Source organism: Juglans regia, chromosome 2, assembly GCF_001411555.2.
Source record: "Juglans regia cultivar Chandler chromosome 2, Walnut 2.0, whole genome shotgun sequence".
In the NCBI taxonomy this organism is placed as follows: Eukaryota; Viridiplantae; Streptophyta; class Magnoliopsida; order Fagales; family Juglandaceae; genus Juglans; species Juglans regia.
In genome coordinates, this window is record NC_049902.1 from 26,981,282 (window position 1) to 27,006,253 (window position 24,972).

Here is a 24,972-nt window from a genome sequence, read left to right on the forward strand (position 1 = left end):
GGCAAACGGAGTAGTAGTTTTATTCAAGCTAACTGGATAAGAAACTAGGTGGCTTTTAGCCATGATACATGTATCACATTTAAAGTCTACATTCTGCAAACGTGAAAATAAATCTGGGAATAAATGTCGTAGATATCCGAATAATGGATGCCCCAAGTGCCTATGCCATAGCCAAATCTGCCTTTCTTTGCTACTGGTTTGATGGTGCATGTATTTGCTTTGCCTGGCCTAAAGTCATCCAAGTAATACAGTCCCCCCCTCTTAGTACCACACCCAATAATCTCCTTGCTGAGAACATCCTGAAGAAGACAAAAAGTAGAGTATATCAGTATGACACAATTAAGTTCTTCAGTAACTTGACCCACTGACATCAACTTATTTGAAAGAGATGGAACAAGAAGTGTGTGAGATAAAGAGAGAGAGGGAGATAGGGACACAGTTCCAGCCCCTGTGATTGGGTAAGTTGCCCCATTGGCATTGGCAATGCAGGTCCTCCTCGATTGAGTTGTGTTGGAGAAGTCATTTGGATCAAATGTCATATGGTCCGTCACCCCAGAGTCGATAATCCAGGTGCCATCATTCCGAGAAGTAGAGCTACAAAAAACTTGACCACAGTTACCTTGATCTGGGATTGAAGTGGAAAGCTCTGCCACAAGAATAAGGGACAGTTGAGATTCAACAATGGCCACTTCTACTCGACCCGTGACGTCTTCAATTACAGGAGCATCTCGTTTCTTTCGGGCTTGTAATTCATGCCACCAGTCTGAGTAGCCATGTAGTTTGAAGCAAGTGTCCCAGGTATGTTTTGTACTCCCACAGTGAGTGCACTTATTCCCATCAGAGTCACCCTTGGATCGTGAGAATGATCCAGACTTCACCAAAGTGTGTAGGGGTGGGCAGCGAGGCCCTACCCCCGCTGCCCCGCCCAGCTTCCGCTCCGCCCCCACATGGCAGGGCGGGCAACCCAGCTCCTCCCATGCGAGGGCGGGACCCCCCGCCCCACATCTAGGGCCCCTAGCAGGGGCGGGTGGCAAGGAGGGCCCAACCCCGCCCAACATTTCCCCTGCCCCCATTTATATATATATATATATATATATATATATATATTATATACATATATATAAACATAAATATATATTTATATTTTACAAATTGTGTATATATAAATATATATTACAATTTATTAGACTTGTTCACAAAATATGCATTGGCAAATTTAAAAACTACATAATTTTAAAACTAATATACAATTTACACAAAATATGCACTAGCAAATTTAAAAATTACATAGTTTTTAAATTGTAGTCATATTTACAAAATTTAAATTTATAATTTAGATCTAAAAATGTATTTTTAATTATATTTACACTTATAAATAATTTTTAAATCAAATAAATGTAGGTTTTTTTTAAGTGAAAAGAGGCGGGGCGGATTGGGGTGAAAACCCCACCCCCCGGCCCATGCGGGGCAGGGTGTAGGGAAGGGGTGCCCCCGCCCTGTAGGATTGGGGTGAAAACCCCACCCCCTCGGCCCATGCGGGGCAGGGTGCAGGGAAGGGGTGCCCCCCCCCCCCTACAGGGCGGGTAGCACCCCTAAAAGTGTGACTGACCAGATTTCATGCCTTTGATGGCCATAACAACACCACTAGCTATTGCCTCCACTCCCGATGCCATCATAGATTGTCGGATATCTTTCCTTCGAATGTGAGCATATGCCTACTCAACTGAAGGGAAAGGTTTCAGTTGTAAAACATTGCTCCGAACATTATCCAGTCGATCATCTAGTCCGTTGAGAAAAATGTACACAGGCTCCTCCTGTAGAATTGAGTTGTAGCTTTGTATGTCGGTTGCACATTCCATTGGATTTGGACAATGAAAACTAATCTCTCGCCATAAACCCTGTAGATTGTTATAGTATTTTTCTATCCGCCTGCTTGTTTCATCCGAGATACACGACATCTGAGATCATATACATGTGAGGTGTCAGTTCCATCAAAGTATGTTGTGGCAGCAGAGTCCCATACCTGCTTAGCCGTTGGGTAGCGAATAAAGTTCACGACCAAGGAATAGTCCATTGAGTTTATCAACCATCCTTTCACCATGGCATTCTCAGTACGCTACTTACGAAATGATGGGTCGGTTTCTGGTGGTTCGGGGTAGTCTCCATTTATATATCCCAGTTTGTCTTTTCCTAAGATGTACATCTCAACAACGTGGGACCATAATCCATAGTTGGTACCATCTAACTTGATGCTTATTGGAACCATCGGGGAATCAGTGATGGGTGATGAAGGGTCTGGGCCATTGTCAAGACCTCCATCATTTTCGATGTCAGATTGTCAAGGATAGTTTCAGTGGAGTCAGACATGGATGCCGAGCAATTTGGACCCTTGCCTGATCAAGAAACAGGGAACCCAAGAACATGCTCTGATACCATATAAAACATAATTTTTCAGTATTTTTATTCCATAGAACATAGTACAAGATATAGAGATACAAGAAACTATTTTTGGAAGTTATTCTTTGTCTATATAGTATCTACGGCTATAATGATGTTTGACCCTTAATTGAAGGAATTCCTGTATCTAAGATTTTTATAGCTGGCTAATTACATGACTCACGCCAACAAGGAAGAGGGATTGGGGAGAGAGAGGGGGGAGGGAAATAACCAAGGGGAAAACACACGGGTTAATTAAATTTTATAACCTTTTTTGATGCTTTTTTCCGCCGCAAATAAGAATTAATTGGCCGCATAAGAATTTTAAGGCGGCAATGTTCACCGCAAAAAGTATCTATTGTGGCGATTTTACTTTTCTACAAAAAGAAAATGCCGCTACAGTATCAATAATTATTTACAACAAAAAAAGTCACCGCTATAGGTAAAAAAGTCACCACAAAAACCTCAACAGTGATTTCTCCCATGGCCTTTGCCAAATTCATACTGAATTGAGAGGTAAACTTTAAATCGCCGCAAATAATTACTATTTGGGTGATTTTTTTGGGAGTAATCTTAAAATTGCTGAAAATTACCTATTTTCTTATAATATATAAGCTACCATGTTAGTGATTTTATTTTTATGAAATCTTTTTGGAATATAATACTTTTCTTTAAAACACCGTACAATTATATCAAATTCAATTACTTAGATTTTCAGTATGATATAAATTGTGCATGCGTATGAAATTAAAGGATTGAAAATACAGATCATGACCCAATTAAAGCTTAATAACCCAAAATCTTTACATGATCATGAATCAATAAATGCAAATATTATTATTTAATGTCAGATTTGGACATTATAATCACAGGATTGAAAATGAAAATTGAGCATGTTTTATATTATTGGTAAAATTTGAATATTATATATAGTTTGAATGCTTTTTATTTATATAGTTATATAGAATATTTGAATATTTTACCAATTATTCTAAAACTTTTTTAGGTAAAAAAAAAAAACAAATAGAAAGCTGCCGAGACTTCCAAATCCTCTCTCTCTCTCTCTCTCTCTCTCTCTCTCTCTCTCTATATATATATATATATATATATATATTGAAAAGAATTGCCATTGTTCCTTCCGGGGGCCTCTATATATATTGGAAACCCATGCACAGAACGTACCATAAAAAAACAAGTCCAATATATAAGAGTTTCAGTTATGGCCATCCTTTCGGATTACCAAGAAGATCAACCCCATGATCAACACTACTCTTCTAACTCGTTCTCTTTCAATGCGGTTCTCGATCCATCAAACCCTCTAGGGTTCTTAGAATCTGCTTTCAACTTTGTATCTCAGAAGTCCGATTTGTTCAAGAACGATTCTGCTGAGAAAGAAATCATGTCGTCGGTTCGTTCGATCAAGGAAAAGATTAAGGCGCAAGAGGCTGATCAAAAGAAGCGTTTGAAACTAGCCGAGGCTTCTGCAAAGATGGCGACTGATCAGAAAGAACAAGAACAAAAGGAGAAGGAGAAGGAGAAGAAGCAGCTTGTTCCAAATCATGGCAATGGCCTCGACATGGAGAATTATTCATGGGGTCAGTCCCTACAAGAGGTCACCATTAATGTACCAGTTCCTCATGGAACGAAATCCAGCCTTGTTTTGTGCGAAATAAAGAATAATTCTTTGAAGATTGGGCTTAAAGGTCAACCTCCAATCATCGATGGGGGGCTGTACAAGCCGGTGAAAGCTGACGATTGCTTTTGGAGTTTGGAGGATCAGAAGTCGATATCTGTTCTTATGAGCAAGAGAGATCAGATTGACTGGTGGAAGTCTTTGTTGAAGAGTGGTCCGGAGATCGATACACAGAAAGTCGAACCAGAGCCGAGCAGGTTGTCTGAGTTGGACTCCGAAACTCGTTCTGCTGTCGAGAAGATGATGTTTGATCAGAGGCAGAAGCAGTTGGGCCGTCCATCGAGCGATGAGATTCAAAAGCAAGAGTTGCTAAAGCAATTCATGGCTCAGAATCCAAACATGAACTTCTCGGGAACGAAATTTAGATAATCTTTCATCTATAGTACTTGTCCATGCATACATGATTAATGATGAATTCATGTCATCGTGAAGATCGATAATTTTGCTCCTTTTCTTTTTTCTTTTTTTTCTTTTTCTTTTTTTTTTGTAGTTTGATTTTTGTATGATTTTTCGTTGGATGATACTTCTAATTCACAATAAAGAAATTAAGAAGCTAGCTTTCAATTCTGCAAATCTTTAGCTCCCCAACACAAATGGAGTTAGTTTGATCTTCAATGGTACATGACCCCAATCTTCTCAATCTTTGTAATTATTAAAGTTTTTTTGTTCTTCTTTTTTTTTTCTTTTTTTTTTTCTTTTTCCCATCATTGTTTTTTTAAAATCAATATTAATTGTCCAACTCTATTCAAACGATTGTAAATAGAAAGAAAGATCAGGAAGCTACAAGCAATCAGCAGCTAAATGTTAGCATTACAATTCTATCAACACATCCATCCATGCAGTACTGCATGCTCATTGCCAATGGGATGAGCCTTAAGGCTCTACTAAATTTTAGCAATAAGCAGCTTTACTCTCCCAATCAGCCACCTAATTATAATCAACTTCATGCATGAACGAGTAGTTTCCAGCATAAAAATTATACTGAGATTAGTTCCAGAGCACTGCAGCTAGCAAGACCAATAATTTCGCCTGATAAGAAGGGGACGTTGGTTGAGGGAGCTAGCTGGGGATATTTGTAATCTGAACAAAGGAGGGACAAGAAACATTAATGGTGGAGTATTTGAGATGGCAACCAGAGAAGATTTGGGCTCAAGGGAACAAGAAAATATGTAATTTGAATAGACAATATTGATTGATTGTGTGACTTTAGCAATGTTTAATGTATTTACTCATTTCGAAAATGGGATGCATGCAGGCAGGCTATCACAAGGAATGCAATTGGTCACCTCTATCATGTTGGTTTGGGCAGCGAGCCCCCGCAACCCAACCCATCCACCCAGGCCCCCCATCCCACTAGGGGATGGGCAGACAACTCGCCCCCTGAGTGTCGGTGTGGGAAGGTTCCTCACTCAAAAAAGAACTATACGGGCAAGGGGTGTATGGGTGGGTACCCAACCTGCCTAGAATTTCACCCTGCCCACCCGCGTTAAAAATAAAAAAAACTACCTATAAATTCAAACATTTTTCTCTCATCTCTCATTTCTCTCCCTTCCTAAGTTCCTCTCATTGTCCTCTCCTCTTCCCCCATTCCTTTCACGCCTCACAGTTCACCGTGATCTTGTCTCTCATTTCTCTTCTCCTCCTCTTTTCTTCTTTTTCTTCTTCTCCTCCTCTCAGCCCAGCTTCTCTTTCCATTGTCATGGGTCAAGGCCAAGTCACGGTATACAATGGTACAACCACAGCTTGGCCACCGTGGATCTATAAGTTTAAGGCCCACGGTTGCGACCATGGATATGTGCGTTTTATAACCCATGGTCATGGATCTATCTTTTTGGGCATAGATTTGAAACTATTTGTTGGTTTTCTCCAATTTTTCTAATGTATATTCGATTTTGTGCAAATTTTTTATAAAAAAATGTGTTGACAAACGATATAAGGGGTGTCAATTTGCCCACCCGGCAAGCATATGCGGACGGTCAAAAAAAAAAAAGTATGGAGACGTGGCACACTGTGCCACATCAGTGTGTGGGATCCATTTGTGTCTGTAGCAGCCCTATTTTTCTTTTTCTCTACAAAGAATGGATAGCTATTTCTCTATATTTTCTTACCCTTCTTAGGAAGGATCTATTATTGTATTCCTGTAAAGAGAGGCCGAAAGCAAATAAAACCCACGGCACTGTCTTAATGAAAACATTCCCACCATCTGCTTTCCACCCAGACCAGCCCCTCAAACCTCACAGATTCCCCAATTCTCCTTTTACAGTGTTCGTCCATAAACATTAATTTAAATAAATAATCAAAATAAGACCAAATATGTTTATATCTCTCAAACAAATCTAATTTAGATTATAATAAACCACAGATAGTTAATGGCTCACTCAAGTTCCAAATCACTAACAATGTATTATTCCTTCTAAATGAAGGCTTTAAATCCCTACCCCCAAACTCTTTTGAAACAGAATTACCGACATGCTGGCTCCGACATACCTTCTCGGCAAGAATCCAAGCTCAGTTCATCTAAATAGATACAGATGATTGTAAACATGACTTTCATTATTCTTTTGTCTCAAGCTCCTGACTGATGATATCTTGCAACCCAAAGCCAAGAGGAAAAAAGCATGCTGACAGATTTCTTGTTCCTTCCCATTTCTCATTTCCTACATGCTTCTAAGAAATAAGGGAACTTCCAACGATTTTGAACAGTTTATGTTGTCAAAGGCAAATCTAGAGCATGAGAATTGTATCTTGGGGATGACAATGAAACAATGTTTTTCATCCCTTTTCTACCGCTAGAGAGAAGAATCCAAAAGTACGACTGAAAAAAGATTATACCGAAAGAAACAAAAGAAAAGCACGTTTCAGTATTGCATCCAACATACACCATAATTCAAAACGATGGCAGTTGCAGAATGCTAACAAATTTCATAAAATATAACCTACATGACTTGGAGGTCTGCAAGCCCGCAAGGCGTTAATCATCTTTCAAACCTGTAAGCGAGGGATGCACATTTTACTACTTTCTTTCAGTTTCCTTGATCAACAAACGTAAGAAACATGAAAGTCCAAAGAGAGATGAAATCACAAGTACAAAAAAATATGCACTATCATATAAAATCTTCTAAACCAGCAGCATCTTTGAACTGCATAGACACACTGTATTCAATGCGTTACAAGCATGGGAACCATATTGCAAAGGCAACATAATTTGAGCCTTTATTCATGAAAAACAAAAATGAAACAAAATTAAGCAATAAAAATGCAAAAAAACTGTGTAAGATTCATGCATCCGAACCCATAATTGAGAGTGTCATTATTTTTGGCCATTAAGTCAATTTTATACTGTGCAATGAGTTTAGCATTTCTTCAGAGTCCGAAAACAATTATTTTGACTAGAGGACTCCTACCTTCCTAATTCAATTGCCAGGCATAGTTTTACTCACACTTCAGGCAAAATTACAATGGAGTGAAAGATAAGAGATGCCAAACAAACAACTTTAAGATGTTAACTCTTCAAATCACTTTACTGCTCAAATATGTCATCTAAATGAGGAATGAAAACTCATTAATGAAGATCCTAAAGTTAGCAAAATAAGGGCACAACTACCTAGTTTGTTTCCTTCTCTTGGCTCATTCAAAACTATTATGGTGAATTACGACCCTATAAATACTAGTGAAAACATCTCCAACTAGCTTCCAGAATTTCAAATTGGTTTGATATTATCAACAAATGCAAGCAAGCAATTTTTTTTTTTATTGGCACCGAGTGTCCGAGAACAAAGTGCTGACTAATCCCGGGGGTGCACAGGCCCTCAGCAAAGAGTTTTCCACAAGTACAACTCGGGTAATTCAAGAGGAAGTTCCCCCAGTTCGATGGCCCATAGACATTGTTTGCACCGAAGAGGATTTTAACCTTAGACCTGGAGGGAGCATATCACCAAGACCAGGTCCTTTACCACTTGAGTCAAACCCTAGGAGTTAAAGCAAATTAAAACAACAAAGATGCATATATCACGTAAATAGTATGCAGCATTATAGAAAAACTAACTTTGAAAAGACTAGAAGATGAGCAGCACCCCCCCTCCCCCAAAAAAAAAAAAAAGAAAAAAGAAAAAACCAACAAAAAGATATAAGAATCGTATAAGGATTCAAATAAAACCAAATAGAGGCAATAGCTCCACTTACAAAAGAAATTATCATTTTTTTTTATGACGGGGGAACCACAACAGAGCCCTTGGGACTCACCCATGGAACTTAAATCCCTGGGGAGACTAGCATAGCAACCCACCGCCATGCCTCCCACTTAAATCACAATTTGATCTCAGGGAGAATCGAACCTGTGCCATGGGGCTCATGCACACAAGTTCACCCTTATCGCTTGGGCTACCAATGGGTGGGTCAGTTACAGAAGAAATTATCATCAATATTTTTCACAACTACTAACAAGGCCAGAGGTATTTTTTTGCTTACCTTTCTGATGGTCAAAGAAGCGATGGCCAAACATTCCTAAACTTCCCAGTAGAGACATATTAGGGACGGGCATCACACTCTTCCATCCAAATAAGTCGACCTCTTTGTCTGAAAAACGTTTCTTCTTAAAGCTTGACAATCTTCTACAGGCTTCTGTTTGTAAACCAGAGATGTGAGGTGCAATATTATTCCAGCCATCCTCTGCAACATGTTTGATGGAAAGAAGGCCACTTGAATGGGCTAACTCTGATGCACCACTTGTTGTAGCCATGATAGCTGGAAAAAGAATTCAGTCATCAAGCTTTGGCATTCAAGACTAATCCTTAACTGAGACAGACACATACAAACATACAAATCAACAACGCGTACATGCATAATTATATGAAGCAATTCATATTAGTCTTGAAGAATTTAGGTTTACTAAAATGCATAAAAGTAGTGTGAATATATTTTTGCAGAGCAACTAATACAAAATGTAGCATGTGTAATGGCTTGATTTCCAACAAATAGTATACCATTGTAAGGAACTTCAAAGAGGTAATTTGCAGGTAGACCGAATCCAAAACCAGCCAGAGTGATGCCCACATTGAATCCAACACCACAGCCAGCTCCAACATAGCCAACTACCTCAGGGCCAAAACCAGGGCCCCATCCAACACCACAACCAATACCTATTCCCATGCCCCAGAAGGCTCCAAATGTTGGACGTACAGGATTCCATCTTTCATATCTCCTGAACACACCTTTTATAATCATTTTACCTGAGAGTGAAGATGACAGGCAGAAATGATTAAAAAAATTATTGAAAGAAAAAAGACTTTTGTTTGACAATGCACCTCAAACATGACATAATGACATTAGTGTAAGACCATTTCTACACCATTACTCAATCATCTTAAGTAATTATTTGGTTACTATAAGATATATAGAATTAAGTAGAAAAATAACTAAAGGAGAAAGAAATTGTATGCTCCCCTCACATGGAAAAGAAAAATGATGCTGAACTCTTTCTTATACTCTCCTCAATGGAAAAGAACAGAAAATCACTCAAAAGGATATTCATGCCTAATGCACATGCTAAATAGAAAAATGGAAGTCTATATAAGCATCCAGAGCATAACACAGCAAAAAGTTCCCAAGTAGAGTTTTGCAAGTGGCAGGCTATCTAATAATAAAATACAAATATGCATCATTTCCCAGACTTTCTACGAAGCCTACAACACCTATAATTGGAAAATATCAAAAAATGGGAGAGAGAGGGGAGGGGGGGGGGTTATAAGGAAAAACCCCCAAGTTTGACTTCCCTGGTCACATTTCCAAGCTTCGGAAGGCAATCTATGGGCTTCAGCAGGCCCCTAGAGCTTGGTTCAATAAGCTGCTACTACACTTCTCATTCTCAGGTTCATCAAGTCTAAGGTTGACTACTCCCTTTTCATCTTTCATAGATCAAGAATTTACCTTTTTCTTGATTTATGTTGAGGACATTATAGTCACTGGTAAAAGCTTGTTTGCAAAATCACTTGTCGTGTTTCATGTTTAAAGCAAAATTTTGCAATGAAAGACCTTAGGCCCCTTAAGTTTTTTCTTAGGCACTCATGTTCATCGATGAAGGAATAATCTCAATACATACATGTACATCACAGACATACGGGATTGTGCAAATATGATTGGAGCAAAGCCTCCCAATATCCTATTCCTATAAATAAAAAATTGTTACAGTATGATGTTTGATCCACTGGAAAATACAACTGAGTACTGACTCATATATCAACAAGTAGAATAGATTAAAAAAAAGTTTAGATCAACAAGTTCAGGAAAGAGAACAAAATCAAACAGTGCCCTGAAATCATCCTAAAATTTATTTAAATACACAGAATTTGCATTAGTTTCTGCCCGTCTGCATAAATGTAAACATTTACTGGCTCAGCTTGAAGTCCTTCCTCTCAACAAGAGCCTTACAATCTTCTATAAGAAGCCGTCATACATATAAAGGCATATGCAGCAACAACAACACCCTGATTCGTTAATCCAATCTAGCAGAGATTAGTTCGAAGTTTACCCTCTAGTTTATTCCCAGGCATCTATCTTCCAAAACCATGACTGTGTCCTATACCACCAGAAGTTTAGCGAGCATTCAATTCTCTCTAACATTCAAGAAAATTAAACTGTGCAAAAAGAAGTTTAATATGCAGTAATGAATTGTGTAAAAATAAAGTGAGGATAAACTGTTTGTGAAAAAGCCTCAATTGAATTTGGGCAGAGTAATTTCCTTTGTATTTTCCATTCCACTTTCTTTAGTACATAGGCTGACCAATATATAGACATAATTTCATAACAGAATCCAATTCTCAAATCACACCATCGTGACACCTAGCTAGTCAGGTCACTATATTCTGTTACAAGGTATCCTTCTAGAGTTTTTACAAATTATTCTTCCTGAGTATTCTCAAGTGTTCTAGAATCTTCGTTTTGACTATGTTGATCTGAGGCAGGGAAATCTTCAAACTTAACAGCCCCCCCTACGATTCAAGCGGCATTGGAGTGATAGTGAGGCTTGATTGTAGCTGGGAAAACCTTGCAGAAGATAGGGGCTTTGTGAGTATATCAGCTATCTGATCCTTGCTTGAATAAAGGAAACCTGGAGTGATTTAGCAGCAATCCAATCTCTTACAAAATGATAGTCAAGATCAACATGCTTGGTTCGAGAATGTAAGACAAGATTGACAGACAAGTATGTGGCACCAAGATTGTCACACCACAAGGTAGGAGAATTAGTGAGAAAAATTCCAAGTTCTCTCAATAGAGACTGTAACCAGAGAAGCTCACACGTTGTGTTAGCCACAGATTTGTACTCGACTTCAATAGATGACCGAGCAATCGTAGGTTGCTTCTTAGAACCCCAGGAAATAAGATGAGTCCCGAAATAAATACAAAAGCCGCCAGTGGATTTGCAGTCATCAGGGCACCCAGCCTAGTCAGTAGTCAGCATCAGAGAAAGCAGACAGTTTAAAGGAAGAAGAAGGAGAAAACCATAAGCCTAGATGCTGAGTATGATTTAGATAATGGAGAATACGTTTTACAGCCTGCCAGTGGGGAAGACGAGGACAATGTATAATTGACAGGCCTTATTGACAGTAAAAGAAATATCAGGTCTTGTAAAATTATGGTACTAAAGACTACCAACAAAACTACAGTATAATTGAGGGTCCTCAAAAGAACAACCATCTAAAGCAGAGAGTTTGACAGACAATGACATAGGTGTAGAGACAGATTTAGAGTTATGCATGTTGGTGCATAGTAAGAGGTCAGAAATGTACTTAGACTGAGAAAAAAATAGACCAGAGGATGTCCTACTGACTTCAATACTGAAAAAATAGTGTAACACACCCAGATCTTTAACAGGAAAGTAAGAACGTAAAGAAGCTATGAAATCAGAGATAAGTGCAAGATTAGAACCCGTGACTATTATATCATCAACATATATCAAAATATAAATACAATCAGAGGCAGTTCGCAGGATGAACAAAGAGAAATCAGAGCGAGAGCTATGAAAACCAAAAGAAAGCAATTTATCACTGAGCTTAGCGAACCAGGCCCGAGGAGCCTGCTTCAAACCATAGATAGATTTTTTTAACTTACAGACATAAGATGGAAAGTCTGGATTCATGAACCCGGGTGATTATTTCATGTAAACTGCTTCCTCAAGGTCCCACAAGGCGTAAGGAGCCAATTTCATGGTTTCATGTAAACCATTCTGTATATCCAGCTGATGAAGTGGCCAATTGGAGGTAACAACAATGGAAAGAAGAAGCCGAATGGTGACAGGTTTAACAACTGGGCTAAATGTTTCATTGTAATCGAGGCCAAACTGCTGATGAGAACCATTGCCCACAAGGCGTGCCTCGCGGCGCTCAAGAGTTCCATCAGCTCGATGCTTTGTTTTGAGAATCCATTTGGAACCTAGAACATTGAGGTTGGAGGAAGGAGGAGCCAGATCCCACATCTGGTTTTGAAGAAAAGCTTTGAATTCGATGTTCATGGCTGAACACCACTCAGGGTATTTGGATGCTTCGGAATAAGAGGAGGGCTCTTCAGGTACAGAGAAAGGCAGAGAGGACATTTTGGGAGTGGAAACAGTAAGTGAGAGAGACGGATTAGGAAGCGGCCATGGAATAGTACCATCGGTACGAAGACGAGGACGGTGGATATTAGACTGAGAGCGAGTGAAAATTGGATGAGTGGTCAGTGGCAACGTGGGAGGTGAGGGATCGGAGTGAGGCAACTCTGTGGGAGAAGATGACCTAGACGATATGAAAGAAGATGACCTAGATATGTGCTGGATTATTAAAAGAAGTGGGAGATGCAAGAGAGGCCGAAGTAGGGAGTAAAGAAATAGATAATGGCCCACAAGAAGGGGAGCCCAGAGATGAAGAATGAGAGGGAGATATTGAACTGGGCTTCGGTGCAAAGGGGAAGATTGTTTCATTAAATGTGACATCCCATGAAATGTAGGTCCGACCTGAAGGGAGATGTAAGCAAAGATAACCCTTATGACCTGGGCTATAGCCCATGAAGACACATAGCTTGGAGCGGTAATCTAATTTGTGGCGATTAAAGGGCCTTAAGTTGGGCTAGCAGGCAGACCCAATAACGCGTAAAAATGAATAATCAGGGTATTGACCCATCAAGGCCTCAAAAGGAGACATATTATGAAGAACTAGGGTGGGCATTCGATTAATAAGAAAAGTGGCGGTTTGAAAGGCTTTGGCCCAATACTTTTGAGGTACAGAGGCATGAGATAAGAGGGAGAGACCAATTTCTACAATGTGTCTGTGGCGACGTTCAGCACTGTCATTTTGTTGATGGGAGTAGAGACAGGTGATGCAGTGAGAAATTCCACAAGATTGAAATACTACATGGAAAGGGCGAAATTCCCCTCCCCAATCGAACTGAACCGAAACAACATTTGCAAAAAACGTATTGCTAACAAAACCAAGGAATGCAAGAATTAAAGAGGAAACATTCGACTTAGATTGCATAAGAAATAACCAAATGTATTTAGAAAAGTCATCTACAATTGAAAGATAAAACCAACAGCCATTGGTAGAGATAATTGGTGCCGGACACCATACATCGACAAAATAGAAGCTCAAAAGGCCTTTGAGATCGAGACGGAGAAGGAGGATGCGACAAAGCATGGGCTTTAGCTTGGGAGCAGGCAAAACAAGGAGAGAGAGCAACACTTGAAGTGGTAGGAAGCTGAAAACGGCGAAGAGGAGAAGGATGGCCCAACCTGGAGTGCCAGAGTTGAGCAGAAGTCCGTGCACCAAGAAAAGCTTGAGGAGAACGTAAGGAGAGAGAAGTCGTTGAAGCAGCAGACGGAGGCAAAACATACAATCCATTCTCAACGGGCCCCTGAAGAAGAACTTCCCAGGAATGTAAATCCTTCACAAGAAAAAAATTAGAGTGAAATTCAAAGAAAACAATATTGTCAAGACAAAATTGACGAATGGATAGTAAGTTGCGAGAGATAGAAGAAACATTAAGAAGGTTTTGCAAAAGAAAATTGCCAGATGGAGAATTCAGATCGGCAGAGCCGACATGTTGAATCGGCAAGGTAGAGTCATCTCCGATGCTAACTTGGTTGGAGCCCTAATAAGGGGAAGAATACAGGTTGAGATTGGAGAAGTTAGCAGTAAAGTGATGGGTCTCTGTTGTGTCCGAGAACCAGGTAGGAGACGACGGTGCTGATGGGGGAAGAGTGGTAAAATTAGCAGCAAGAGAAGCTGGGGCAGGGGCCTGATAAGACTAGTTGAACCAATGATAACATGAGAGGGCGGTATGTCTAGGCTTGTAGCATACTTGGCAGATTGGGCGACTGTCAGAGCGATTGGAGAAGTAATTTGAGGATTGTCCACCTCCACAACGGCTTCCACCACAGGAAGAGAAATTACAACCACGATTAGGAGAGCCAAAAGAGGGAACAGGTCTGGTTGTGGTATTCTTAGCAGCAAGAGTGGGGCCAGAAAGTAAGGATTGAGTCTGATGAGAAAGGCGTGACTCATGATTGAGAATGTAGCTGTAAATCTGGTGAGGTGAAAGTGGGTCAGGTCTTGCAGTAAGGGAGGTAACCAAGGACTCATAATCGGTGCCGAGTCTTGCTAGTAGATAAATTGAAAATTCTAAATCTGAGAGAGAATGCCCAACAGCACCCAATGAAGCAGCCAGTATTTTGGCTTTGCTATAATACTCAGAGATTGACTCCGCGCCTTTCTTGAGAGTGGCGAGCTGATATTGTGTGTGAATCACATATGCTGAAGATTGTGCTGCAAAGAGACTTTGAAGAGTGGTCCAGACCTCACAAGAGGTTGTACAGTCTAGAACCTGGGCCAATATAGTATCTGAAAGGGAGGAATTGATGGCCGAAATAATCTGTTGATCCGGCAGGACCCATTGTGTGTGCGCTAGATTGGGATTATCATCAAGAAAAGCATAAGGCATTGGAATGGAGCCATCAACATAACCGAAAAGCTGGTGTCCTTTTAAGAAAGGTACAATCTGAGACTTCCATAGTAGATAGTTGTCTATGGTAAGCTTAAGTGTGACAAGTGTGTGGCTGAATTAATGATGGAGGAGTTGACAGTGGGGGCGGGTGATTTTTCTGGTGACTCCATGAGAAGGAAGAGGAGAAAAGAATGGACGTGTCTTTTAGGCTCTTGATACCATAATGAATTGTGTAAAGATAGAGTGAGGATAAACTGTTTGTGAAAAAGCCTCAATTTTGGGCAGAGTAATTTCCTTTCTGTTTTCCATTCCAGCATATGCTGACCAATATATAAACATAATTTCATAACAGAATCCAATCCTCAAATCACATCATCGTGATGCCTAGCTAGTCAGGTCACTATATTCTGTTACAAGGTATCCTCCTAGAATTTTTACAAATTATTCTTCCTGAGTATTCTCAAGTGTTCCAGAATCTTCCTTTCGACTATGTTGATCTGAGGCAGGGAAATCTGCTGCCTTAACATGCAGCATAAGCTCGAAAACTTTCTATCACATGACATTAATATGCATCTTTTCTCCCGAATAATTATACTCCAACTGTTTTTGAGAAAATTTTAGAAGAAACCCAGATATGAAAAAATATGATCCCCAATTTCCATTTTCTCAACAGGTTTCGACCTCAAAACAAAAACTAAAAAGCCTAAAAATTTCCCATCTCCTTTCGTCACAAGAGAATGCGCTAACAACAAATGGAAACTCATCCAGAGCACATCATACCCGAAAGAAAAACGAATAACAAGAACTTACAGCACTATAGAAAAATAAATTGGAATATACTGAAAAAGAGAAGTAAAAATTGGAGCATTGGGATTACCATCAAATTCTGCTTCGAACCGTATCAGTGTTCTTATTTCCTCCTCTTGTTTTCTTACTACTTCTGAAGCAGATTGAATATCTGGGCCTTCGGCTTTGTTGCTGAGCTTAATGATCAATAAAGAATGGCAAGCGACGTATGGGAAATGGATAATGCAATCATTACCATGCCTGTGTCCGGAGAAATTACATGGAGCTTTCGGAGTTTTACATTTACTGTTTTACTAATGGGTGCCACTACTATTTTTTTCTTTCAAATAGTTTTTCAATATTTTTAAACATTTAAAAAAATACCAATATACTGACTTTCTTAATTATTAAAAAAATAAAAATATATATATAAAATACATTAACGATCAAAATTTGATAAAACTATAAGATATGCACTATCATTTTTTTTTCAAAAATTTTATATATAGTCATTTTTACATATTTCTTAAACACTATTAATATGATTGACTGCATCATTTTTTTTAATATAAAATAATTATTTTTTTTAATCAAATAAGTGAAATGCACAAAAAAATAAATAAAAATAAATGTACGTAGTAGAATTTTTTTCTTTACTCAATGGATAAAAATGGCCCCTTTTTTTTTTACTCTCGCTTACACGTGTAGAATTTGATTAGTGACTAACCTTTCAATTTCCAGCCAAAATAAAAGAGAAACAGAAATATTTAGTTCATAAATAAATTTTATAAAATATTGTGATTTGTGCATTTGATTATAAATTTATTTTTTAATATAAATCACATCTAATCATATCAATTTTTAAATTTTATTTATGAAATTTTTATAAAATTAATACTTATAAAAATACACTTAGAAAGTATTAAAACATATGGAGAAAAATAAAAATCTTTATAACCATTTGGAAAATCTTTAATTAAATTGGCTTTACAAGGAGCATATGTAGCACATGGTATCTTATGGGCTAGAGCCTAAAAAAAAGGAGAGACATTGGCCCAAAGGGAGGAATCGCGGATAGGCCCAGTCACGCTTTCTAGAAAGAGTACCATGAAAAAATGAACATTATATAAAATAAAATAAAAATCTGCTAACAAGATATGGGGACCCAGTAGAAGGGGTAAAAATGGAAATCTAAAATAAGAAGAAAAAAAAAGGAAGAATTCTGAAATAGCATAAAATGGTAATCATAATTGGGAGAATTCTCAATCACTCCCTGGGCTTGTTCTCTCCCTCAATCCTGTTTGTAGACACACTCAACCATGATTAGGACAACTTTAAAACTGGTCCTGTAATTGTATGTTTGGGTTTTTATCAATTAGCTTCCTAACCCTTCAGATCCTTACCAAAATGGTATTATATTTCCATTTATATTATTCCATCCCATTTTCTATTTGACATGCTTGAAATGCGGAAAAGATCTCCACAAGTAAGAAACTGACAAACACAGTCTTACAACATTTATAAATATTACATGCATGTATAGATATCTCGTGCAACAAACTTTTCGGAGTTGGCTCAAGTGGTGAAGGACTTAGTCTTGGATTATCACTCCTTTCAAAATCTAAGGTTAAATACTTTATGGGTGTAAACAATCATTTAGAATCACACTCATTAGTAAAAAGCTAACGATTTAACCAGTTTCATATAGGAAAACTTATGAGGGTGCGGAGTACAGGACTGGGGTCTACTCTACAAGACTGGATCCAAAAGACCCTACCTTAGAGAGATTTCCCGACAAAAAAAATATATATATATCTCATGCAACATTAAATGAAAAAAAAATGATATTTCTAATTTTAGGATATGCAAATCTCACACATTCTCACTGAAAAAAAGTTGGCAAATCTAGGACCCACGTGAAAAATAAAGTATGCGAAACTTGTATATCCTAAGACCAAGGGTAAAACTACTAAGAGGCTTGGGGAGCCAAAATTTTCAAAATTTGATGAAAATTAAGTTTTGAAATGTGTTTTTATAAAATAGAATATATATAAAAATAAGTATTTGGCCTCTCGAAATTTTTTTTTTTAACTTGGCCTCCCCAAACCAAATTTCATGATTCCGCCCCTATCTAAGACTATATATAATATTACTTTAGATGAAATAATAAATATTGTAGAAGTACTTGTTTGTTGTATTTACCTCTCTTCCACTTTAAATCTAAATAAAAACATTAAAGAGATGTTGACCGTATTAACACAGTACTGAATAGTTGTACGAAGCCCATTCAGTCTCGAGCTTAAAAAAAGGGACTGTTGCCTCACGGAGTAAATTAAGTAACGATCATTGAATTGGAAAAACAAATAACTGGGCCATATATGCAATTCGGCTCACTGGGAATTTGGAACCATGGTTGGGGGCTTCAGCTCCTCGTACAACATGCATGCATGCATGCAAGAAACCGATCCTCAAACTTTTTGGAATACCCATTGGTTCCATGTATGGCTCGCAACAACGTCAACTGCCATTAACATCTTGATCTCTTCTTGATCTGTTTTTCGGGTTTAGTACGTTCCTCCCCTGAGGAGGAAAGAACGACATCGTACGTACATCATGTGGGAAAAAAAGTAATAAGTCGATTAATGGCGATGGTAACTATTCCTGTACAGAAGAAACGAGAATTAACTATTAAGGATACATAAGCGGCAAATTAATGAAGTACTGTACTGGTACAGTAGTTCGCAAGTGGCTTGGCTTCATGTGTTTTCATGATCAGTTTCTCGACAACTACGTACTTAAGTGACAATGACTACTGGTAATTAGGTCTGGGGCTGCAGGCAAGTATGCATGTATATATGCATGCAAGCAGCAAAACTTCCCTACCAAAGGAATCTGAAACTTGTGCCATCCTAATTTCCTTTATCTAGATAAGCTTTATTAACTGATCTTTCAAGACATGTTAACATCATAGCATGTGTTCTGTTGTGAACTTTTAAGACAAATATGTTAGCTCGCTCGCTCTCTCTTTGCACTGAACATTATGATCTGTCATGTTTCACAGCCAACTAGGATAAGAATCTCTTCACTTTTGTGGCAAATGATTTTCCAAAGATTATAAATTCCCCTCAAAGTCAAACATGGCCACGCCGGCCATTTGATACCAGACAACACGATCGATCAATATTCCAATAACATAATTAGACTAGAACGAGAGATGGAGAAGAAGTTTTCCTGTTGACTTGTATATCTACATACCCACAAGCATGCACTTCAAGATATTATAAGAAAACGATCATTTGTGACAAAAATGATTGAGAATATTCTCATTTTAATATAAAAAAAAAATGTATAATCATTTTTATCATAAATAACTAGCCACATGTAAATATTTTTCTTGTAATACGATTAAAAAGAAACCATATATGTTCCCTTCACGATTAGATTAGAGGGGAACATGGGACCTCAAGGCGTCTAGCTAGTGGGCTTAAACATCGAAGTCATCACACACACACATATATATATACACACGTAGCTGATCATTATCAGTAATTAGCTAAGCGAGAAAAGTACTAATTGTTTCAATTTAGTTAATTATGAAAATGATTTATAATTACTAGAAAAAGGATTATTAACGGCTAAATATAACATATTATTGAGACTTCTATTGGGTTCTTCATCTATATATAGTCAGCTTAGCATACCCTAAATGGAAGTTCTTTTAAAATATATGTATATGTACTTAATATGTGGAGCCTTGATCAGCTCATTTCTTTTCTTTTTCTTTTTTGAGATACAAAGCTCTTATAACATTTCTATTAATGTCGTGTTTCGTACACCAGGGCTAAACTCCAAGATCTTTCTACTTGCAATCACAGAGACGAAGGTAGCTCATGGGTGGTCCGAAGAGCTTTCGATGCCAAAGTCAGCACTTCTTCTAAGAGAATTAGGGAGTTTAAAGAGAGTGATTCGTAATTGAAACATGACTTTTATACAAGGTTTTGGGGACACATCTTGTATCTTGTGTCAGGGGTCTGGGTCACGTCCACAGTTGCCCAAGTTATGGCTTTTAATGCAATATGGCATTTGAGATAGCGCCATTAATGCGGCGTGACTCCTCGGATAGTGTCTCGATGGTAGGCGATCGGCATGATCACTTCTCGTCTCCATCGTCAAAGAATGGAAGGTTGTCTGTATTCTCTGTTTACTTACCAACGTAGATCTTTTAATGCTAGGTTTCACAAGCGAGTGTCAGGGTCGGTGCGTCCCGTTTGTCCCCCCCCCCCCTTCCCCCACCAACTTGTTTCCTGTGCGATGTATCTCATTTCTACTAATACAGTTTGTGGACTGAGTTCTTTTGGCAATTCATGGGTTGTAGGAGGGGAGGGTCCAGGCTAAAATGGGCTTCAGTGCATGTCTTACCCAGGCCCAACCTAGTGGGCTGGGAGGGGAATATCCCTTCCAATTTATGTAATCATTGAAGCCAAGTCAGTTATATGCTTAAAGTTGTTTAATCATGGATATGGTATTGAGACAAGGTTTTTAAATCATCCCCACATGATTTTAAACATATCAAAAAGCCATGAGGAAATATTTCATATTGGGTTATGGAGCATGGTTGTTTTTTAGCAGAGAATACATCAAGCTGAAAGTTCGATCAACTCTCGCTCGACAATGTGGTCGAGCAAAATTCAGACAGTGAGTTTACTTGAAGTGCACTCGACCATACATTGGACAGAAAATTCGCTCGACAAACAGCTCAAGCCAATGTTGGATTGGTTGTTCGCTCGCAGTGCGCTCAACACCTACTCGAGCAAAGAACCATTTTTTCAGATTAGGATTTCCATCATCGTACACTATAAATATGTAATGTTTTATGTTCATAAAGGATCAGATTGAATAGAGAGGTACAAAAACAGTGTAGAGCAATATTTTGAGAGAAAAAAAGTCCTAGAGAGAGAGAGAGTTGAGATTTGTGTGAGTAAAGTGAAGCTCTTGTAACTCATTGTATATTTGTAATCTCCTCTGTAATAAAATTTTCTGCAATTCTATAGATATAGGAATGTTGCCAAACCACTTTAAATAATGTGTGTCGTGTGTAAGTGGTTGATTCTTGTATTTTCACATTTACTTCATTGTCCGTCTTGTTATCGTTGTGTGTGGGTGTGGTATTTTTCACAACATTTCTTTCAAGTAGACAATACTTTAGACATATCAAGAGCAGTAGTTTATGTTAATCATGGCCATCAACATACGTACACTACTGCTCAATGATATAATCTACTCCGTCCAAAGAAATATTTCATTCAAACATACAATATTTTACATCCACACTGCTGAAGAAAATAAAAGCGAATGAGGAAATCTCTCCCTCCTCGTGGGAAAAAGGCCAGCTAGCTAGGGAGATTACTTTCTTGGTGGGGGCAGAGACCATCATCAAGAGGGTACAGTACTACTCCCCTGATCTTCTTTTCAGGTCCTATCTATTTCCTTCATGAATTCTCTCAATTTACTAAGAAACATTTAAAAAGCAGTAGAATATTCATGCTACAGATCAATCCCAGTTTACCAGGATAAAGAAAAGAGAAAAAAAAAAAAAAAATCAAATTGACGTTTTGTTCCAACTTTTCTTGGCCATTCAAACTTATTCCTGCTCTGGACAGTACTTGAAATTGCCCCTTTGGTGGGCCACGATAGTTTAGTTTATGGTTTGGAAATCAAGACGAACATAACACATGAGATATTCCTCCTGCAGGGACTGAGATTTTACCTTTGGGGATGACTATATATAGATTATACACGTAGATATATAGTAGTAATAACTAGCTGCCAGCCAGCCAGCTCCATGCAAACATAAAGAGTAGGGTTGTACGGCCACAGAGTAGTAAAAGCTCGTATGTTTGTGTAAGACATGAGTCCCGCCTGGTCTCTTCTTTTAACATGCATATATGTTTTGTTTTTTGTTTTAATGATCTGCAGCAGAAAATCAAAAGACCGATGCAGCAAGCAAGCAAGCAAGCAAGCAGCTAGCTTAGCTAGCATGCATAATAATCAAAGTAATCAATCTATCATTGGAAATAGGGAAAGACTTGGGGATTGAGATAGAGATCTACTTTAGAGAGGATCGGTGATTGGCTTTATAACCACTTTTCAAAGCACATTATTATAATAAACTTGAAAACCGAACATTCCTAACGTTAAAAGTAGTCTAATGTCCATCGTGTCTTTCATTCTTTCCAGTCTTTCAAGTAATTAATAAAATATTTGTTTTTCTTTTTTTTATTGTATCTTTCCTTTAAGAAAGAGAGATTCAGGAGTTTTTGAAAATTCATGATTATGCTCGAGAATCTTGTCAAGTACATGCACGGCACGGTTTAATCATCAAGAAACGGCTATGATCATCTGTGAAAGCTGATTTGTATCCATCCCACATATTGAAATGAACCCTACCCAGAAAAAGAAAATCTGTTGATCGATCCATAATCTTACACAGTAATATTATATAATGATGTTTAGATTCCTTTTTTTTATGAGGAAATTATAGTCCCTGAATGCATCATCATCTCACATTCATGGACGTATGTGATGATATATTTATATTTAGAGATGAATTGTGAAGAGTTTAAATAATTCTAGATGAATTGAATAAAATATTATTTTTTAATATTATTATTATTAAATTTAAAAAATTTAATTATTTATTATATTTTGTATATGAATTTAAAAAAAATATAATGATGAGATGAGATGGGTTTATAATCAAGACAGGGGCTAAAGAAAAAGTATTCATATCAGCCACTATTTTCACTACCTCACACCTCACAACCTATAAAAAAAAAACGATGAGGATGGAGTGTGAAAGTGAATAATAACTGACGTATAGAATTCTTGTTTTAGTAAAAAGAAATGTTTTGGGTTCCGAATTTAAGATCCAAAAAATATCCCGAATGAGATTTTTTTTATTTTTTACCGAATGATTAAGAAAATATTTTTTAATGATATTGTGAATTTTTTATTTTTTTTAAATGTTTATAATGATTAAAAAAATATATGAAAAAAAAATAAGAAAAAAAAAAACTATTCCGGACATTTTTTGGCGTAGCAGTACTCTTTAGTAAAAGAGTTTCTTGTTTTCATGTTATTACTGTTCTTTTTTCACATGATTTACATTGATCACACATAAAGAGAAGTAAAAAAAATAGCAAAGTTCTATTTAAATCTTTTTTTTTTTTTTTTTTTTAAAGAATTGCTTCGTAACCCAACTAATGGAGAGAGAGAGAGAGAGAGTTGCTTTGGACCTTGACTACGCTTTTCTTGCTTAAGAAGATCTTGTAAGAAGAACCTCTTTACCTAAAGCTTGGCACCCGCCATATGTTGACCCGTGGCACAACCCTTTCTTCACAGAGAGAAAGAGAGAGAGAGAGAGATGGATGGGGGGAAAGAGACTGGTATTAGTGTCCAAAGAACACTGTACTGGTGGCAGTCTTAGAGAGAGAAAGAGGTTTGTATATATCATGATCAGTTGGGTTTTGCTGTCCCTCTAGTCCAACCATTCTTTGCTTAAAGAGAGGTTAGCCCCAGGAATAAAGCTAAGGACAAGGGGGCAGTGTGATGGGGTTAAAGTTCAAAACAAAATAAAAATTTAAAGCTATGATCTCTCACTTGCCCACAATGCCAAAGCTAGCACCACATTTGCACCCCCACCCATGCCCCCTCATCCCTCCATCCACCCAACCTAGCCAATGCTGACAACCGACCACACCCAGAATACAACTCTCTGTACACAAAACAACTCTGCCCAAGACAGACCAAGACACATACATACACACAACAGCAGCACATATAAATTGCCCCCAACCCAAGCGTATAGTCACCGGTTCTAGCCGGTGTCCAGGGGCTGAGACTAGTAACTACTATCTAGTTTCCGTATGAAGTTTCTCTGACCATACCCACCTCAGGGGAGAGCTTGGGTTGCAACCTCTGACCCACTGCTTAGTCAGGAGTAAAGAGTACGGAAGGACAAAAACAACTCAGAACCCTGGGAACCAAATAGCTTTACTCTCTCTCTCTCTCTTCTTGTCATCACTCCGACAAGATTGAAGATCTTCCTACATTCCAATTTGGATTTTTAGCAGTTTTGATTCCTTTCACCAGCGGCGGATCTAACTACTCTTTTGCAATTAGATTGGACCATACAGTTGACGGATTGTACCTCGCCCAGAAAGAAAAACAATAACATCAGTACTGAGTCGCGGCCGGTTTGGTTATCTAGTCCAGTAGATACACATAACTATGAGAGTGTCTGATTTAAAGTAGCTGACCTATGTACCTCAACCCTGCAATGTGATTGGACAATATGCTTTTTCTTTATTTTTTTTTTAACCCAAATCAACTTAGTATATGTTACTGACCTGGATGTACAAAGAAAAGGTTACTACCCAAAAAGAAGTATGGGAGGTATACAGAAAAGGGTGGGACAGTTCAAGAGACCTTATATTTGGATTGCTAGCCCAGAAGGCCAGGGCAAAGTGGCACATCAAAATCTGCCACTAAATTATGGTATATGTAAATCTGGATTTTTACAAATAAATTTGAATATCGTGCTTCATTTGTTTTTCTAAGAAGTGTTTTTTGGTAGTGCATTTGTTAGAGCTCGGGTATTGGATTAGTCAAATGCTCGTCCATATTTAAATTTTGTCTAATTTTAACTAAAATGATTTTCTTCAGGTCCACTTTTGAGCTACAAAAACTCTAAACTTTTATTCAAGTTTAGTGAGTTACTGTTCATAGTTAAAATGAATTCTTTTATTCCTAAATTTTGTTCTGCTCTAACCCCCTCTCTCTCCCGTATTTGATTATATATATGTGTGGTCTATGTTATATAATTAGGTTGAAAAAAAATAAATAGTTGGAAAACAATAAGTTAATTAAAAATTTAAATTATTAATTAACATATTGTTAGAATAATTATAAAATATAAAAGATAAATAAAAAAATAATATTATATTATTATTTTGTCTATTCTAATGTGGGGTTTATATATTGAATAATTTTGGTTTTACTGAAATCATGTATTTTTAACTAAATTT

General features: G+C 37.8%; 2 protein-coding genes across 10 annotated transcripts; one reads left to right on the top strand and one right to left on the bottom strand.

Annotated features, from left to right (window-relative positions):
* Positions 1–3,655: 3,655 nt before the first annotated feature.
* On the top strand, positions 3,656–4,582 carry LOC108980108 (protein BOBBER 2-like). The gene has a single exon (XM_018950925.2). It carries the CDS (start codon positions 3,656–3,658, stop codon positions 4,496–4,498), a length of 843 nt encoding a protein of 280 aa, XP_018806470.1. The 3' UTR covers positions 4,499–4,582.
* A 318-nt stretch (positions 4,583–4,900) lies between these two features.
* LOC108980109 (cadmium-induced protein AS8) lies at positions 4,901–16,172 on the bottom strand. 9 transcript variants are annotated; one of them, XM_018950933.2, is made up of 5 exons: positions 15,978–16,169; positions 9,112–9,357; positions 8,597–8,872; positions 7,070–7,142; positions 4,901–5,209 (listed from the first exon to the last, which is right to left on the bottom strand). In XM_018950933.2, exons 2-4 carry the CDS (start codon positions 9,350–9,352, stop codon positions 7,105–7,107), a joined length of 555 nt encoding a protein of 184 aa, XP_018806478.1. In that variant the 5' UTR covers positions 9,353–9,357; positions 15,978–16,169; the 3' UTR covers positions 4,901–5,209; positions 7,070–7,104. The 9 variants fall into 9 exon arrangements, with proteins under 9 accessions (XP_018806478.1, XP_018806482.1, XP_018806483.1 ...); XM_018950937.2 differs by having other exon boundaries at positions 4,916–5,209; positions 7,070–7,117; positions 15,978–16,166; XM_018950938.2 differs by lacking the exon at positions 4,901–5,209 and adding an exon at positions 6,444–6,786 and having other exon boundaries at positions 7,070–7,117; positions 15,978–16,166.
* Positions 16,173–24,972: the final 8,800 nt, after the last annotated feature.

What these genes read in the sequence shown, in the direction of transcription:
- LOC108980108 (XM_018950925.2), top strand. Translation starts at nt 3,656, where the DNA reads ATGGCCATCCTTTCGGATTACCAAGAAGATCAACCCCATGATCAACAC.
- LOC108980109 (XM_018950926.2), bottom strand. Translation starts at nt 9,352, where the DNA reads ATGATTATAAAAGGTGTGTTCAGGAGATATGAAAGATGGAATCCTGTA. An exon ending in CTTTGAAGTTCCTTACAATG is followed by an intron (nt 8,873 to 9,111) that starts GTATACTATTTG and finishes TTCTTTTTCCAG; the next exon opens with CTATCATGGCTACAACAAGT. An exon ending in CTTCTTTGACCATCAGAAAG is followed by an intron (nt 8,098 to 8,596) that starts GTAAGCAAAAAA and finishes TTTAACTCCTAG; the next exon opens with GGTTTGACTCAAGTGGTAAA.